Source organism: Triturus cristatus, chromosome 5_2 (assembly GCF_964204655.1).
Source record: "Triturus cristatus chromosome 5_2, aTriCri1.1, whole genome shotgun sequence".
In the NCBI taxonomy this organism is placed as follows: Eukaryota; Metazoa; Chordata; class Amphibia; order Caudata; family Salamandridae; genus Triturus; species Triturus cristatus.
This window is the reverse complement of record NC_140588.1, coordinates 499,678,984-499,695,951: the sequence shown is the minus strand read 5'-3', so window position 1 is coordinate 499,695,951 and position 16,968 is coordinate 499,678,984. Positions and strand designations below refer to the sequence as shown.

The following is a 16,968-nucleotide window of genomic DNA, read 5'->3' as shown; positions in this document are numbered from 1 at the left end:
CCAAGAAACCCTGCTCTCCAGTGCTGCATTTACGGACGGTCATGCTCCCAGAAAGTCTAGAATTTCTTTGTGATGAACCAACAATGGGAAACCAAAGTGGTTTCCTACAGTTCCTACCTTAGATAAGTGAATCCGTGCCAGGACACTCCTTCTGAGTAGCTGAGTACTTTATAAATCTCGTATCGTCATCAATAACCAGATTTAGAATCTCGTATTCACAGTTAACAGCACTAGGTGAGTCATAAATAACATACAGAATTATAGATGTGTAGCATCAATTACAGGGACATTTTTCTCCAAGGAGTTCTTAGTGATGTCATGGACAATGAGAGTTAAGCTCTAAGAAACTCCTGCCTCGTTGCATTCGGCTAGTTTGCAATTTTAGGCTTGGGGGATTTAAATTTGTGATAGATGGTCTGCCAAAAGACTTACTTGGCTACGAATCATCCCACATAATTTTTGTGTTTATTATTGTGTTTTACAATGAATTGGAAAAGCTCCATTCTTCTAGGATTATTTGTGATCTTGTTCAGTTTCTCATAATCCATGCTACCAATAACCAGCACAAGATGAACAGGAGACTGAGACCACAGGGGCGTACCATTAACGATAATAAAGATGCAGGCCATTTAAAAGCCTACACTACAGTAAATTCAAAATTATAAATAACCTGTTTTATATGGTGCTTAACTACAGGTTTCTAATCTCTAAGTGTTATAAATTACAGATGTCCTTACTATACAATTAAATGGTATTAAATGGTAATGGTACTAAATTTACAGATGCCGAAAGGATCAACAGTTGAGTGGACTTTCTTAATCATTACTTAAATATTAGTGGGTATTACCATCCAACTCGATGGTGCTTGTAGCATCCATCACAGAATTATGAAAGGCTAGTACTGCTCTACCAGATTTCACACAATTGGTTTGCAGATTACCACAGATCTCATCACATGTGCACAGCACTGCGCCACCTTATACTGCTGCATGGTAAGCATCTAGCCTATCTCATCAAAAAGGATCTCTATCGAAACAGGGTTTGTTATCCTTTCAAGATGTCCTCCTCTTCTTCTCCTGGCGAGTGATCCGACCCTCATGAACCTTAATCGCGTGGCTCCTAGCCGTGCCTACTTTCTCAGCTCTCTCAGTCAGGTCGACAGGCAGGATAATACAACCTTCTGCAGCTGCCTGATGCCGGGTCTACTTATGTCGGTATATGTATGTGTATATAAATAAATATATATTTTTTTAATCTCTCTCCTTTGGATCATGGCAATTGGACATTTCTATTCAGCCAGATGGTACCCTAGGCCAAAAGGCTAAAACCTAAGAAAATAAAACGCGTGAATATAACTTGAAAGCACTGCCTACAAGATTATGTCCATAAAAAAAGCAATCACAAACATCAGTGTAACAACTGTTTTCTGCCAGATTAAACATTCCTGACATCTGCAACATTCAACAGCCGGATGGTGAAGTCACTTCTCCCAGAGTACCCCATTCAATTGTCAAAAAATACTCAAAAGAACTGCATCATTAATACTTACTTTATCATTCAAGTAGCCAATCTTAAGGATGCTTTCAACATTTGGCACTCCATCAGCCATTGTTAAATCTCCAAGGGAATCGCCCAACAGAATTATATTGCTGTTGTCCTTTAACTGCTTGAAATATTCTGTGTTCTTCAAGGCACCATCGTGCTTGTTGTAAACATGAATTAATTCTCCCTTGAAGCCTTTAATCACACCCTGCAAGTAAGCACAAAGCTTTGAGGAGAGATACACATTTTAGAATGGAAACAATGAGGAATGTTTACAGCTGGTATTTTCCTCAAAGCACTAGAAAAATACTTCTTCACCGTTTCAGTAATACAGATTGCCCTGGACAGAAGAGACCGCGAAATCCCAACTTGCTAGAAGCCCGTCAATCTTGTTAAAGAACAAGTTACTTACCTTTGGTAACACTTATCTGATAAAGACTATTCAGCCGCAGATTCCTTACCTTGGAATTATCACCAGGTGTCAGACTGGATGTAGATATTTTTCATGAACAGTGCCCCTGCACATTGGTAGGTGGCGTTGTCAGCACCAGAAGAAAGGTACGGAGTGCCTATATAGGTGCCACTCAGGCGTGCTGACATCAGTTTCTTTCAAACTTTCCATGCCAGAAGTGCAGAGCCATGAAGAACACGGACCACTGGTGTGTGGAACTAGGGCCTGGAAAAGGGAACAGCCCTGTACCTAGAAATCCGTTTGCAGAGGGCGGAGGATGAGTGGGTCGGTAAGGAATCTGCGGCTAGACAGAGTCTCTACCAGATAAAGCGTTACCAAAGGTAAGTAACTTGTTGATCTTATAGAGACTTCTAGACGCAAAACCCTTACCTTCCAGGAGGTGGGTCTGCGAACATGATTTAAACCAGAAAGTCCTGCAGAATCTAACAGGCAAAATGCCCATGCCAACACACCTGACTGTACAGGCAGTTATGTTTGTTGAATGTGTGTAGTGAGGCCCACATTGCTGCCTGGCAGATATACAGGACTGGAACTCTGCATGCTAACGCAGAGGTCGCAGCTTTTGCTCTGGTTGAATGAGCACGCAAGCCCTCTGGGGCCTGCTTCTTGGCCAATGCGTAGCAGATCTTAATGCAGAGTACGATCGATTGGGAGATGGCCTGTTTCTTTGCTCTGAGTTATCCCACAAAGAGCTGATCGCCCACCCAGAACGGTGTTGCGCAGCCAAGGTAGAACGACAAAGCTCTTTTTAGGTCTAGCCGATGGAGTCTCTCCTCTTCCTTAGAGGGTTAGGCAGAGCATAGAAGGTAGGGCAAGGTAATGGATTCGCCTACCTGGTAAGGGGATACCACCTTCAGCAAGAAGGATGATTGTGTCAGAAGGACCAGCTTTTCTGGGAAGGAGGAGATGTAAGGAGGCTGAGATGACAATGCATGTAGTTCACTGACCCTCCGAGAAGATGTAATTGCCACCAGAAAGGCCGTCTTGATGTTGAGAAGCCTAAGAAGGCAGGAATGAAGTGGTTCAAAGGGAGCACACATTAGGAAGGTAAGAACCATGTTAAGGTCCCACTGAGGCATAATGAAGGGAAATGGAGGAAACGTGTTGAAGGACCTTAAGAACCCTATTTACAATGGGGGACTTGAAGCAGGAGGGCTGATCTCGCAGCCACAGAAGGATAATGTTACTTAACCAATAAGCATCTATTCTTGGTATGTAGAGCTGTAGATTCACATGCTTTGCATACTCCTGCCATCTAGTGTTGGGTCCGGATGTTTGCAAGTTGTTTTTCTTCAAAGAAGTCTTTCCAGTCACAAGGTAAGGTGACTCCTCCTTTCAGTGATAGTGTGCATGGGCATTGACCCCATTGTTAGATTGTTTTCCAGCAGAGGGTGAGAATGGAGTTAGTAAGTGTAGAATAGAGATGTCCATGCGTATGTATGTAAAGTAAGAAACTGCAACAACTATAGGTACCCGGGGAGGCGGGTGGGCGCATGTGAATCTACAGCTCTACATGTCTAGAACAGATGCTTACTGGGTAAGTAACATTATCCGTTCGAAGGCATGTGAGCAGTGGATCACATGCTTTGCGTACACTATACTTTATGAAAAAGGAAGGCTTGGGTCTGTGCACTATCTGGACTAGACCACTCTTTAATTGTACTAACAAACACAGTGTCCAGATAGATCGTTTTTAATTAATCATACATGACTTAAGTGCTTTGTTCTAAAGCCCGTGTGTTTTTATTTTACTTCTTTTTGTACTTTTTTTTTCAAACAAGAGTGGGCCATTATTCTCATGTCATCTTGTAAGGCAACATATTTTTCAAAGAAATATTAAACATTCAAAACAGTAATTAGTAACGCAACACCAAAAAATGCAAAACACAGTTCACAATACAATACATAAAACAGTACATAAACAATACATGTACAAGTAACCAGTGCTTGATTTACAAATACACCTGGTGGACACTCAAAGATAATCAGAAAAGGCTCCTGCCTCTTGTCCTGCCTGGGTGTTGTCTTTATGGGTACAAAGAGATGTATGTATTCCCTCGTGGCACACCCAGCTGTTTATCCCATGAGCACAGGCCAACGCGTTTCGAACCTTGTCCTCCTCAGGACTTGGAGGTCTTGGTAAATTTGTTTCAGCTACTGATGGGCTGTTTTCTTGTGACATCGTTTCTCTCCAGTTATCACTTAATCCTTCTTTGTATGTCGATGCCAGAATTCTTTGAGGCACTCTAACTTCTGTAGGATCTGTCCTCGTTGCTTTCGAAATCTTTGCATGAATCTCCTTCAGCTCAACGGTCCTCCCTCGTTCAGCTGTGTACTCCCAAAGCCGTGGCTAACCTGTAGCCATTCCAGTTGTTTGAAAAAGTGTTATAAGTACTGCCAGTCCTACATTAGCTTGTTGCCTCGCTAACACATCTACACAATAGTGCTTGGTGAATGTGTGCAGTGCAGACCATGTTGCTGCCTTACAGATGTCAGCTAGGGGAATATTCCCTAAGAAGGCCATAGTAGCCCCTATGTTGCGAGTGGAATGCGCTATACGTTGTATTATCAACGTTTTTTTGACTTTCACATAGCATGTCTGGATATATTTCACAATCCATTTTGCAATGCCTGATTTAGATATAGGATTGCCTTTGTGTGATGGCGAAAAAGCAACAAAAAGCTGGGTTTGCAAAATGATTTTGTTCTTTCCACATAATATAGCAGAGCTCTTCTAACATCTAGTGTGTGTAGAGCTCATTCTGCTACAGAATCAGGTTGGGGAAAGAACACAGGTTACCCAACTGATTGATTGATATGAAAAGCAGAAACTACTTTAGGAAAAAAATTGGGATTGGTTCGAAGAACCACTCTGTCTTTGTGAGGCTGAAAGAAAGGCTCTTGTATAGTTAGTGCCTGAAGTTCACCAACTCTCCTTAGTGAAGTGATTACAATGATAAAAGCAACCTTTCATGATAGGAATTATAATTGACACCTGTGCATTGGTTCAAACAGTGTACCCATTATCCTTGTAAGGACTATGTTTAAGTTCCATACTGGCGTAGATGGGACGCTTGGTGGTATCACCCTTTTTAATCCTTCCATAAACGCTTTAATCACTGGTACTCTGAATAGAGATAAGTGTTGTCTGTTTTGTAAGTATGGAGCTACTGTTGCTAGATGTAAGCAAATGGATGTATAGGTTAATCCAGATTGCTGTAAATTTAACAGATAAAAGATTATGTTTTGCTCAGAAGCATCAAGAGGATTGATATTGTTATTGTTGCAATAAATACCAAACCATTTCCATTTTTCTGCATAACATGCCCTAGTAGTAGGTTTTCTAGTCTATTTTAGGATATTCATACAGTCTGGTGGTAATTCTAAATAACCAAACTCTATGACTTCAGTAGCCAAATCGCCACGTTGAGTTCTTTGGGATCTGGATGTCTGATTGCTCCATGGCTCTTAGTGAGAACTCTGAAGTTGAGATGCAGCTTTTGGTGTGGAAATACTGAGAGCTCCAGCAGTGTGGTGAACCAAAGTTGACGTGCCCATGTGGGCGCCATGAGAATTAGTTTGAGGGATGTTTGTCTGAGCTTCCGAACTACCAACGGAATGAGTGGGAGAGGCAGAAAAGCGTAGGCGAATATCCCAGACCAGTTCATCCATAGGGCATTGCCTTTGGAGAGCAGGTGTGGGAACCTGGAGGCGAAGCTTGGGTATTTTGCGTTTTGAACTGTGGCGAACAGGTCTATGTGCATTCCTGAAAGTAGGGGAGGAGAATTTGGGGATGAAGTTCCCACTTGTGGGTTTGCTGTCTCTATTTGCTGAGAAGGTCTGCAATCTGATTCTTTACTCTTGGAAGATGTTCTGCCAGGAGATAAATCTTGTGGTGTATAGCCCATGTCCAAATGGCTTGTGCTAGGTGTGACAGTTGGAGAGAGTGTGTCCCCCCCTTGTTTCTGTATATAATACATAGCTGTCATGTTGTCTGTGCGGACTAGGACAGCCTTGCCTATTAGGTGAATCTGAAATGCTCTGTGTGCTAGAAGCACTGCTAGTAGCTCTAGGTGATTTATATGGAGACTCTTGTACTTTAGACTCCACAAACCTGGGATTGTGTGATTGAATAGGTGAGTACCCCAACCTGTGAGCGATGCGTCTGCTGTTAGCACTGTCTATGGAACAGGCTCAATGAAAGGCCGCCCTTTGGATAAATGTTGTTGATTCCACCGTTGCAGAGAGCGATGAGTGCGGCCATCTACCAACACTAGATCGGTCAACTGACCCTGCAACTGGTTCCACTAACTTGCTAAGCATTCTTGAAGGGGACGCATGTGAAGTCTTGAGTGGGGAACAATTACGATGCAAGACGCCATCATTCCTAACAGTTGCATGAATACTCCTGCTGGTAATGATTGGTTGGGCTGAAACTGAGTGAGAAGGGACTGAATACTGAGGATTCCGTCTGCATTGGGAGAACCTTGAACTCTTTCAGTGTCTATAGTGGCTCCCAGATAGGTTTGTGTGTTGGAAGGCTGTAGATAAGACTTCAACTGATTCACTGTAAACTCTAGTTGGTGAATAAGTGAATTGTGGTTTGAGTGTCTTGGAGACACTTTTGATAAGTGCTGGGTTTGATGAGCCAGTCGTCCAGAGATGGGAAGCCATGGATGTGCTGTCTTCTGAGATGAGATGCGACTACTCTCAGGCATTTGGTAAATACTCTGGGAGCAGTGGTGATTCCAAATGGTAGTAGTTTGAATTGGTAATCATGACCCGCTATCATGAATCTGAGATATTTGCGATGAGCGGTGTGAATTGGATTGTGGAAATATGCGTCCTTTAAGTCTAAAGTAGACATAAAGTCGCCCTGCTGTAGAAGTGGGAGCACTTGTTGAAGTGTCACCGTATAGAAATGCTCTGACAGTATGAAGTGATTTAGTTCTCTGAGGTCCACAATAGGTCTCAAGGAGCGTCCGTTTTGGGAATTTGAAAATACAGGGAGTACACGCATGACCCTTTATATTGTAACGGTACAGGCTCTATCGCTCCTTTTAGCAAGAGAGACTGGACTTGCTGTTTGAGCAGGTGTAAATTTTCTGGTGACATTTTGTGAGAGTGGGATGGACGTTTGGAGGATTATTGGTAAGCTCCAGGCAATAACCATGTTGGATAATTCCTAACAACCATTTGTCTGTGGTTATGGATTGCCAAATGGGGAGGAATTGTAGAAGACGTCCCACGACCGGTGTTAAATGATCGGGGAGGAAGTGTATGCAAGTCCCTGTTTGTTAGGGGAGGGGGAATTACGTGATGTGGAACCGTTGCCCCTACCTTTGCCATTGTTACCTCTATATCCTCCTCTAAAGAAGCCTCTTGAGGAGGAGGATTGATTGTTGCCTTTGTAGGAGGCCGCCGTATTGTCTGAGGACGTGGTTTTGGACACCCCACGATAGAAGGAGCGATGAAAGGAGCGATGAAAGGAGCCACGATTAGAAGGAGACTGTAGTGCTCCCATTGACTTAGCCACTTCCGTATTTTTCTTCATTTTCACTAATGATTTATCTACTTCAGGTCCGAAGAGATGCTCTTTGTCAAATGAAATCTTTAAAATGGATTGTCGCACTTCAGGTTGAAAACCAGAAATCCTCAACCATGTGTGCCTCCTCAGTAACACACTAGTGTTTATCACTCGAGCTGCGGTGTCAGCAGCATCTAAAGCACACCTAATAGAGGAATTGGAGATGAGCTTTCCTTCTTACACTAAATCTTGAGCTGTAGCTTTGTGCTCATCTGTGAGATATTAGAGTAATTGCTCCATTTCGTCCCAGGGTGCTCTATCATACCTGGCTAGTAGGGCCTGGGTGTTGGCAATGAGCCAATGATTCGCTGCTTGGGCTGCTACTCTTTCACCAGAGGCGTCTAACAATGTTGACTCCTTGTCTGGAGGTGGGGCATCCCACGAAGTTTGTGAATTGGCCCGTTTACAGGCATTAGAGACGATCAAAGAGTCTAGTGGTAAGTGTCCTTAAATAAAAGCTGGATCAGACAGAGCAGGCTTATATTTTTTGTCTATTCTAGGGGTGAGAATACAAGCATGAATAGGGTCTTTGAATATATCATTGGCATGTCTCATCATGCCTTTGAGAATAGGGAGAGTCTGACAAGAACGTGGTGTGTTACTGAGCGTTTCAAATATGGAATCTTCCTCTAGGGATTCCTTGTGTAATTGTACCCCCCCATGATATTCTGCAGCACTAGCAAGTAATACTAGATATTCTACATTGTCGTCAGGAGGGTAAGGCTTTGCAGGGTAAAGGTCTGGGTCATTGTCTATGGGTGCATCAGTGTTGTAGTCTTTCTGGGGATCTAAAGGTAAAATATGATCCTCACCATCTCCATCATCATCCTCATCAGGTTGTGGTGGTGGAGAGTTAGTTGGTGTAATAAGTAAATGTTCTAATGGTGGGGAAGGTGATGCAGGGGAATGTGATAGAAGAGGAGGTGGAGAGGGGTTAGTACCGACATTCTTACTCTTCAAAGGAATGTGATAATGTGTGTCCTCTGACTCAGGTGTGTGCTTTTGAAGCGGTTTAGTAAGAACATGTCCTATATCGGGATTAATATAAATTCCCTTTCGGCTCCGATTTAGGTGGTGGAAAGTCAAAAATCGTATCCTGAAGCTTTGGAGGAACATATTTTGGTTTCGGCATAGAGGACTTTAGTGCCCGGGTGGAATGACTTTTCGGCAGAGAAGATTTCAGTTCCAAAGCCATCTTTGATTTCAGTGTCAAGGGTTTCGGCTCTGAACAATTTTCGGCTTTGAGACTGAAGGTTTCGGCTTTGTGCTTGACTTTGGCCGACTCGATCCCGTCCCGGAATGCTTAACAACGTGTTTTGGAGCTGAGCCGGAAGCCGAGGCATCAGAAACATCTTCTCGGTGCTGACCGTGGCCCGAAGGCGGGGGGTGGAACCGAAGCGGGACGTTGACCTTGCGGTATGTCGTCTCCCATCTCAGAGTCCGATTCCGGAATGGAGACAAGTTCTTCCTGTCCTTCTGCCCCTTGTGCATCGAATTCTTCTTGCTCGGATCCTTCACCGAAGATGTCCTGCATGTATTCTATGTTTTGGCTTTGCATTTCGCAACGTCGAGTCAGACGACCGCGGAGCATTTTCTTAGACCGAAACGGTCTGCACGCGTCACAGTCCTGTTCGTTGTGCTCCAGAGATAAGCACAAGTTGCACACTTCGTGTGAGTCGGTGAGCGGATACTCCACGTGGCACCAAGGACAGAATTTCAATGGAGTCCGTTCCATCGACTGTGAGGTGGACCGACGCGGTTAGGGCCAACGGCCTTCCTGGAGTTTTCCGATCGAAATAGAGATTTTCCTTGACCGATACGATACGCGGAGAAGTGGGATACGTGTTCAAAACAATACCGACGCGGGTAGAGTAGATTGCACACCGGGGGAACCCGAATAACGGTATCGAACCGGAGCACAGCAATACACGTCCGAACCCGATGGTGGAAAAAACAATGGAGTCGATGCCCATGCGTCCTATCACGGACAGGAGGAGTCACCTTACCTCGTGATTTGAAACACTTCTTTGAAGAAAAGCAACTTGCAAACATCTGGACCCAACACTAGGTGGTAGGAGTATGCAAAGTATGTGACCTACAGCTCACATGCCTCAAACAAGCGGAAATGGCAGACAAATAACCCTTAAATATACCCAATGCAGAGCCCTGCTGGGCTACAGCAAGGAGACCCCGGAGAACTTCGGAAAGGGGTGTAGCCTGTAGCTAAAGGGTCAACCTGTTTGTCTGTGCACCATGCCACAAACATATTCCAAAGGCCAGGTAATAATACTGTCTTGGTGGAGGGATGCTGCTCTGCAAAGATAACATTGCAAACTTTAGGCAGAAGGTCGAAAGCTGAGAACTGTCGCAGCTCAATCTCCATGCATGAAGGCGGAGCATTGATAGGTTCGGGTGGAGAACCCTCCCCTGCTGCTGAGCCAGATGATCCTGCTGAAGGGGCAGCCTGAGAGGAATACCGATGGCCATGCTCAACAGAGCGGGATATCGAACTCTAGGAGCCCAGTTGGGAGCCCCAAAGATGAACCTCCACCTGCATTTTCAATGTCTCAACCACCAGTACAAAACCCCACAAAAAAAATCTATCTACTATTCTGCTCCCACTGCCACACAATAGATCCTTCACACTCACAGAAACCACTACTCTGGCCTCTACCACTATCAAACCCACACATCTACTCAACACAAAACCACATTATACACAACCTTAATCATCCCAAACACACACTTCCTTTTCATACAAAAAAAAACAGCTCCAACCTCTACTTACTCATAACAGACCCCATTCCAGCATCACCGACCCTATACTTAACCCTCCCTCATATCATCCTCCAACACCACCCCCTCCGCTTTTTTACCAAAAGCACACAACTAAACACTCCTTACACTCTACTGCACCACACATTACCTCTTCCTGCTACCAAATCTACTACAAACACTCATAACCCACCCATCCTGTACACACTGTTCCAACGCACATCACATCTCATTTCCCCTTCAACATACCCTCCACACCAGCACTTAAGATCCAAATCGTCCACACAAACTCACTACACCAATATCGCATATCATTACGGCTGTATGACGGAATCCTATATGCCTTCACAACACCAGCATTAGAATGAACGCATTGTTACAATGCCTTAGGGTGGCGCTGGACTTTGAAATAGTATTATTTACTATTCCAACTCCAGTGTGCGCAACAGTAGAGAAGGTGTCAGACTTCAAATCAAACACCGCTCTACCAATGCGCTCCCCTAAAGCAAGTCAGTGTACCGACTTGCGTGCTAATTGAATGCATGGTAACCACATTTTTTCTATTGCCAAATTGTAAAGGCACAGCGTGATTCTGGTTTGTAATAAAGGATGTTTCCCATCCTTACACCACACAAAATCAAACAAACCACACAAAATCACTTGCTACTTTCCATCACAAAATACAAAATCTCCCGACCTCATGCCTACACAGATAATACACTTACTAAAATCGACCTTTCACCCACATTTTCAAACATTGACACCATCAAACACAAACTCCTCCAATACACAACACTCATCCACTCGCCTTTCATCCAAAGCACAATTTAGAACCTTAAAACATGACCCACATGTTTCCCCACCTCCTAACACATACACCTTCCACACTCAACATATGCAAATGACAAACAAAAACACAGCTGTTCATCTCCTCATCCATTACTCAATAGGACTACACCACAAAACAACTGCAGAGCGCGCCAACTTACTCTCAACCACTATCACCACCACCTGCAAACACAGGTCCAACAAAATGTCTTCTAAGCCTGTTAGAAAAGATTAATGTATAGACAAACACTATTGTTACGCAGATACAGTAAACATCACCAATAGTCCACCTACTACAAGCCCAAAGGATACCACGGACTTTTTGAGAAAACAAATTGAACACTACCACCAAAACACAATCTCTGAGCTTCCTACAAATAAATGCACAATCTCATTCTACAAGCAAGCATATCATCAACATCCTTCTCAAAGACACACTACAATCTGGCTTGCCCTTCATAACCGAATCATGGTTGGGGATGTCATGGCTCTAGCATTGCACAAAGTTTTTCCTCCAGGCTATCAAACTATCACACAAGTGCATAGGCAAAAGAGGAGGCGGACTAGCTGTTATATTCAATGAAAAAAAAAAATCTCACTAGAGCTAGGGACGTTTCCAAACATGGTTGTGAGGCCCTCATCACCAAATGGAACCCTACACCAACTTTCTCCTGTAACTTCCTCATTCATTACAGACCACCACCTAGCAATTGAACATTCCCAAACACATTTCAAGACAGTGTAAAACCTTCTGACATTACACTCCAACGTATGCATCCTTTGTGACCTTAAAATATGGTTTGATAAAACTAACATGCCTCATCCCAGAACTATAATCACTAACTTAGACAGACTGAACCTACATCAGATCGTCTCCAAACCCACACACATTGCCAAAAAATATCCTAGATGTCATTTTTGCCAATCCAAAGCTAGTAACTTTCCAAACAATTACTCAAGTCACGTGGTCAGACCACCAATTGATAGCTTTCCAACACAAGACTCCACACCTCTCCACACCTAATGCCACCTTACCAGCAAGCACATATCAACTTTGGAGGCAAACTAAATGTCGAGAACCTAGAAGAACAACTAACATCCAACACAGATCTGGACACAATAAATTCAAAGTCCACAAACTGAGTGGCTTTAGGATACTTTAGATATTCTTATTCCACTAAAAACAACAAAACATGCAGAAAGATAAAACAACAAAATGCAAAGCTGCAATGCATCTGGCTCAAAACAAACACTCGAGACAAACTCAAGTCATCAAAAAAACTACAAAAAGCTACTATGAAAAAGAAATTCAAAATGCAAACATTTTTAAACCTAGATGCAACTAAGAAAACAGTTCAATTTCCCAAGATTTTAATGACAAACTGGCAAATCACTACACAACCAAAGCAGACATGTTGGATTCCTACTTAAACCAAAAGATAACCACCAGCACCAGTCCTTTTCCAGCAATTTACCCTCAAGGGTATGTTAACCCAGGCTCTATATTCCTTCAAACGACTATCAGAAACTGAATTTATGAATCTTGGTAAAACAAGCAGGCTGGCTGGCTGGTTACCCTTCTGACCCTTGTCCACCACACATCTTCAAGAACATCCTTTTAACCACCTCTGCTGCCACCCCAGTCAGAACAATCATCAAAAATTCTGCGACAAGAGAAGTTTTCCCCCATGACTTAAAAAAGACATGCATACACTCATTACTAAAGAAAACAAACCTGGACCCTCAAGACTCAAACTAAAGAACTATTGCAAACGGACCATTCCTTGGCAAACTGACAGAAAGAGTAGTATTCACTCAGATGTCTCAACTCATTGAATATAACTCCATACTTTTTGACTTCCAAACAGGATTCTATCCAGGAAGAAACACGGGATATGCCCTAATCCCATCTGGGATGACCTTAAAAACACAGCAAACCACAAAGTGGGTCACTGCACTACTTCTCTTGGACCTTTCAGCTGCATTGGACACAGTTGATCATGAGACCCTAATCCTAAAACTCTGGGAAGCCAGAATAGAGGGCACTGCTCTCGAAAGGATCACATCCTATCTTCAAAACAGAACAGATGTCATCCATACTTCTCTTTTCTCATCCAAACCCTACATCACAAAAACAGGGGTCCCTCAAGGCTCTATTATCTCACCCATGCTTTTCAATATCTACTCTACATTAAATAATTACCGGCAAGATCAATGAATTTTAGTGTACCTGCTATAACTACGCAGATGACACACAAATACTTCTTAAACTGGAAAGCCCAAAGACATTGGAAACACAAATATCTTCTGTTGTCTCCGAGCCGTTGATCAGTGAATGACAGAGCCATCTCAAATTGAATGTGTTCAAAAATTAACTAATCACCTGTGGAATTTGGGAAAATTATGACCTCACTTTCCGCCTCGCCTGACAATCTGGGACCAACTCTTGAAGTATCAAAGAAGTAAGAAACCTCAGAATTATCATGTACTCTAAACTTTCAATGAACTACCCAATTGGATAAGTTAGCAAGATCAAGATTTATTACTATGAAAACTCTGCAACACATCTTTCCACACATGGGATTTCCAAAAAAGGTCCAAACTACTATCTCTTATACTTCCTAAACTTGAACCGCCAATATCCTCTATCATGGATCATCTTTATCAACTATGAAAAACAACAACAAAGTAAAAACTCTGCTGCAAGACTGCTCCTACATAGAATGCCACAAGCCCACATCTGCCCTGCCTTAAGGGCACTACATTCGTTACCAATTGACAGAAGATCCACCTTCAAGCTGCTTTGTATCACTCTCAAAATCAATACATAGAATAGGACCACTTTTAAACAGGAAGAAAATAACAAAATACATACAACAAAGAAAGCTCTGCTCCAGATTAGCGCCTGCCTCAAAATAACGCAAAACCAAAGGAGATGATAGACGGAGTGTTGAACACTGCAAGCACTCACCCCCAGTCAACTGATCTGGGTTTAATCCATCATCATTCTTTAGCTCACTCCGCCACCCCAGTTCAGACATGGACATATGCAAATCAGTCTGGCCCTGTGCCTCATGCCAACAGTCCAGCCCGAACTGCCAAGCCATATCTTCCCTGGACCGCAAACAAGCATCCTGGGACCGGTTTATGGCTAATCAGCCGTCATCAGCCAGGCTAGCTTGAATCCAGTGGCAAAGTGAGCAAGGGACCCAAATCTGGGCATACCCTGCCAACTTAGGGCGAACAAAGCAAAACCAAAGGGGATGATGGTGTTGCGGGGATTCTGCTCATGCACAGAACTATGCACAGGAAACCAGGACCTCAGTGAATTGTGGTGTACCAAAAAACTCACCTCAGTACCCAGAACCCCTATCCGACTAGCATCAGTGTCTCATTCGTTCTCCATATCATTTCGAAGCTACCAATGATTAGACAACCCAGAACAAGCGACTTAGAGTACTCTCAGGAATGGTGGGAATCAGAAACACCTTTTCGTTATTATTCTCATATCAGTCAACAACAAGAGTAATCAGAGACCCGGAAAAGTTTAAAATGTTTATTTTTAACTACGTGCTCTAAGGTGCAGTACTTTGGCTAACATAAGCAGACAAATGATTAAAAATAAAACCATCAGCGTTGTTACAATACCATAGAAAATGAAGGGAGAAATCATATTAAAAATGATAGTGGAAAACAGATCATATAACACTTTGTGAACCGCCCTCCCTTGGCTAGTAAACTAGTTTTATAAACTAATAGAAGATCTCTAGGTTTGAATGGGGAACCCCATACCTCAAAGATCAGCTTAGGTGAATCACATCACAGGATCAGCACTGCTCTCAGTGTCTGGAAAGGTTTTCTCCAAGTGTCTGAATCATGAATGTAAATGCAATATTAAATGCACTTGAGTTTCAGATATTTGTAGCTGTGTGCTTGTTCTGTCTAGAGCATGGGCCGATCAACCTGAATTCAACAGCATACATTGTTATTTGACCGTGATGGCTTCTGCACACAGTGTTCAGACTAAGGTCGCGGTGCACGTCTAGGGATGTGAACAACAGACCGTTCTCATGTGAAGAAAAAGCAAGCAAGCAAGCAGCTTTACTTATAATAACAGCTACCTGTAGTGTCGTGTGCAAAAGCAGCAAAGTGGCAAGATGGCGTTTAACTTCTAAAGCGCTTATGCTAACATAGCAATGTGTGCACATAAAACCCTGTCTCCACTACACCCTCCCTTGATCGGACCACGAACAGAATAGGGAAGGAATGTAGGAACGCAGAGTTCAAGTTCGAGTGAGACAGAACCTAGTTCATCTATTGCCAATCCATATAATTGGTAGTGAAAGTTAGAAAATTTTGATGGGAAAACCAAAAAATAAAAACATCTCTCAGGGGCGGTATACAGCCCAATTAGGAGTAAAAAAAGAAAAAGAAAAAAATCTGGATTAGGATGTGCGGAAGAAGAACTGTCAATTTAATCCATCAACGTGTAGGCACAATAAATTGCAACTGCATCCAAGAGGAAGTCATTATAATGTTCAGTAAAAGAGTCAGCCATCCAGTCAAGTTAAGTAAATGAACATACATGTTCTTCTATAACCAGAGCCTCTAGCACTATCAGAGGACAACTTAAGTGTTCTTCAAGGTAACGTCGCGCCAGGAAGTCATATGCTGCCGCATATATATCCCAATTCCCTAGGACTCCGTGCGCCGCTCCACAGGCCATAATCCCGATACCAGAACAGTCCAACTCATGAGCCACTAAGGGATTCATTAGTCGATCAAAATCCGGGGCAGGAGACGCCGTGTTCGACAGGCACAAATCCAGAGCCCATTCAAATGGACAATCTAGGCAATGGAAAACTGGCTGCATGCAAGTAAAGTATGAGAACCGGAAGGATAATCCATAGGCTACGCTCAAAAGTGGCCAGTGGTAGTGTTCCATAGTATTCAAGCATCCGGTTGCGCAGTTGAAGCAGCCGGGGCAGGCTGTCGTGTGAGACAGATCGTGCAGCCATTGCGGAGCAAGCAAACCAACAGCAGCACACCAGCAGTCAAGGTGAGAATTAACGGAAGCCCGCCGAAGACGCTGGAAAAAATAAAATGAAAAAATGCCGGTATCACACCAATTATTGTTTGAAAGGCGGTCACAAGGCCGGAGCCCACAACTTTGAAAAAATGCACCAAGCCAGTTGTTGACGAGGCATTGAATATAGTGTGAATCAAAGCACCGAAATGAAGTGGGAGATCAGTATTTAACAGCGCATGCACCTCGGTGCGGGTGTCTGCTACGTGAAGGACAAATGTTTCACGGGAGGAAGTCAGGGCGACTTCATTTTGAGACAATAGAGCCCTTATTCTGCTCATCTTGTTGAATTCTGCTTTCAAGGTTGGTATGGAAGGCCAGATGGATACATCCAGTCTCCCATGCGGGGGTGGGAAAGGACATTCTTACAACACACTACCCGTCGTGAGACAGTTACAATGTACGGAATCCCTACTAGCATCCCGCAGCATGCTTCATTATTTAAAAGCAAATAACTACCGTTAGCTAATAACGTGAAAGAGGGTGTAATTGCTGGCACAGGATTTCGCTTCAAAATGCAAGCTAAATTTGGTGTGTGAACGTTGCATGCGCCATGCAATTGGATGTTCCTACAGACTACTGAGTGATCAGGTGTGGAAGTGCATTCCTCTCCTTTTAAGTAAACCTCTTTATCCTCTCTCAGGCACCTGTATGTAAATGGGAGTGACCAAACTTCAT

General features: G+C 43.3%; 1 protein-coding gene across 6 annotated transcripts in view; it reads right to left on the bottom strand.

The window, feature by feature from the left end:
• NT5C3A (5'-nucleotidase, cytosolic IIIA) overlaps window positions 1-16,968 on the bottom strand; it is a 548,905-nt gene that overhangs the window by 72,230 nt on the left and 459,707 nt on the right. For all 6 annotated transcript variants that reach the window (XM_085607495.1, XM_085607492.1, XM_085607497.1 and 3 more), the window contains one exon: window positions 1,550-1,750. In XM_085607495.1, coding sequence (XP_085463621.1) covers window positions 1,550-1,750 — 201 coding nt within the window. The remainder of the gene's footprint in view (window positions 1-1,549; window positions 1,751-16,968) is intronic.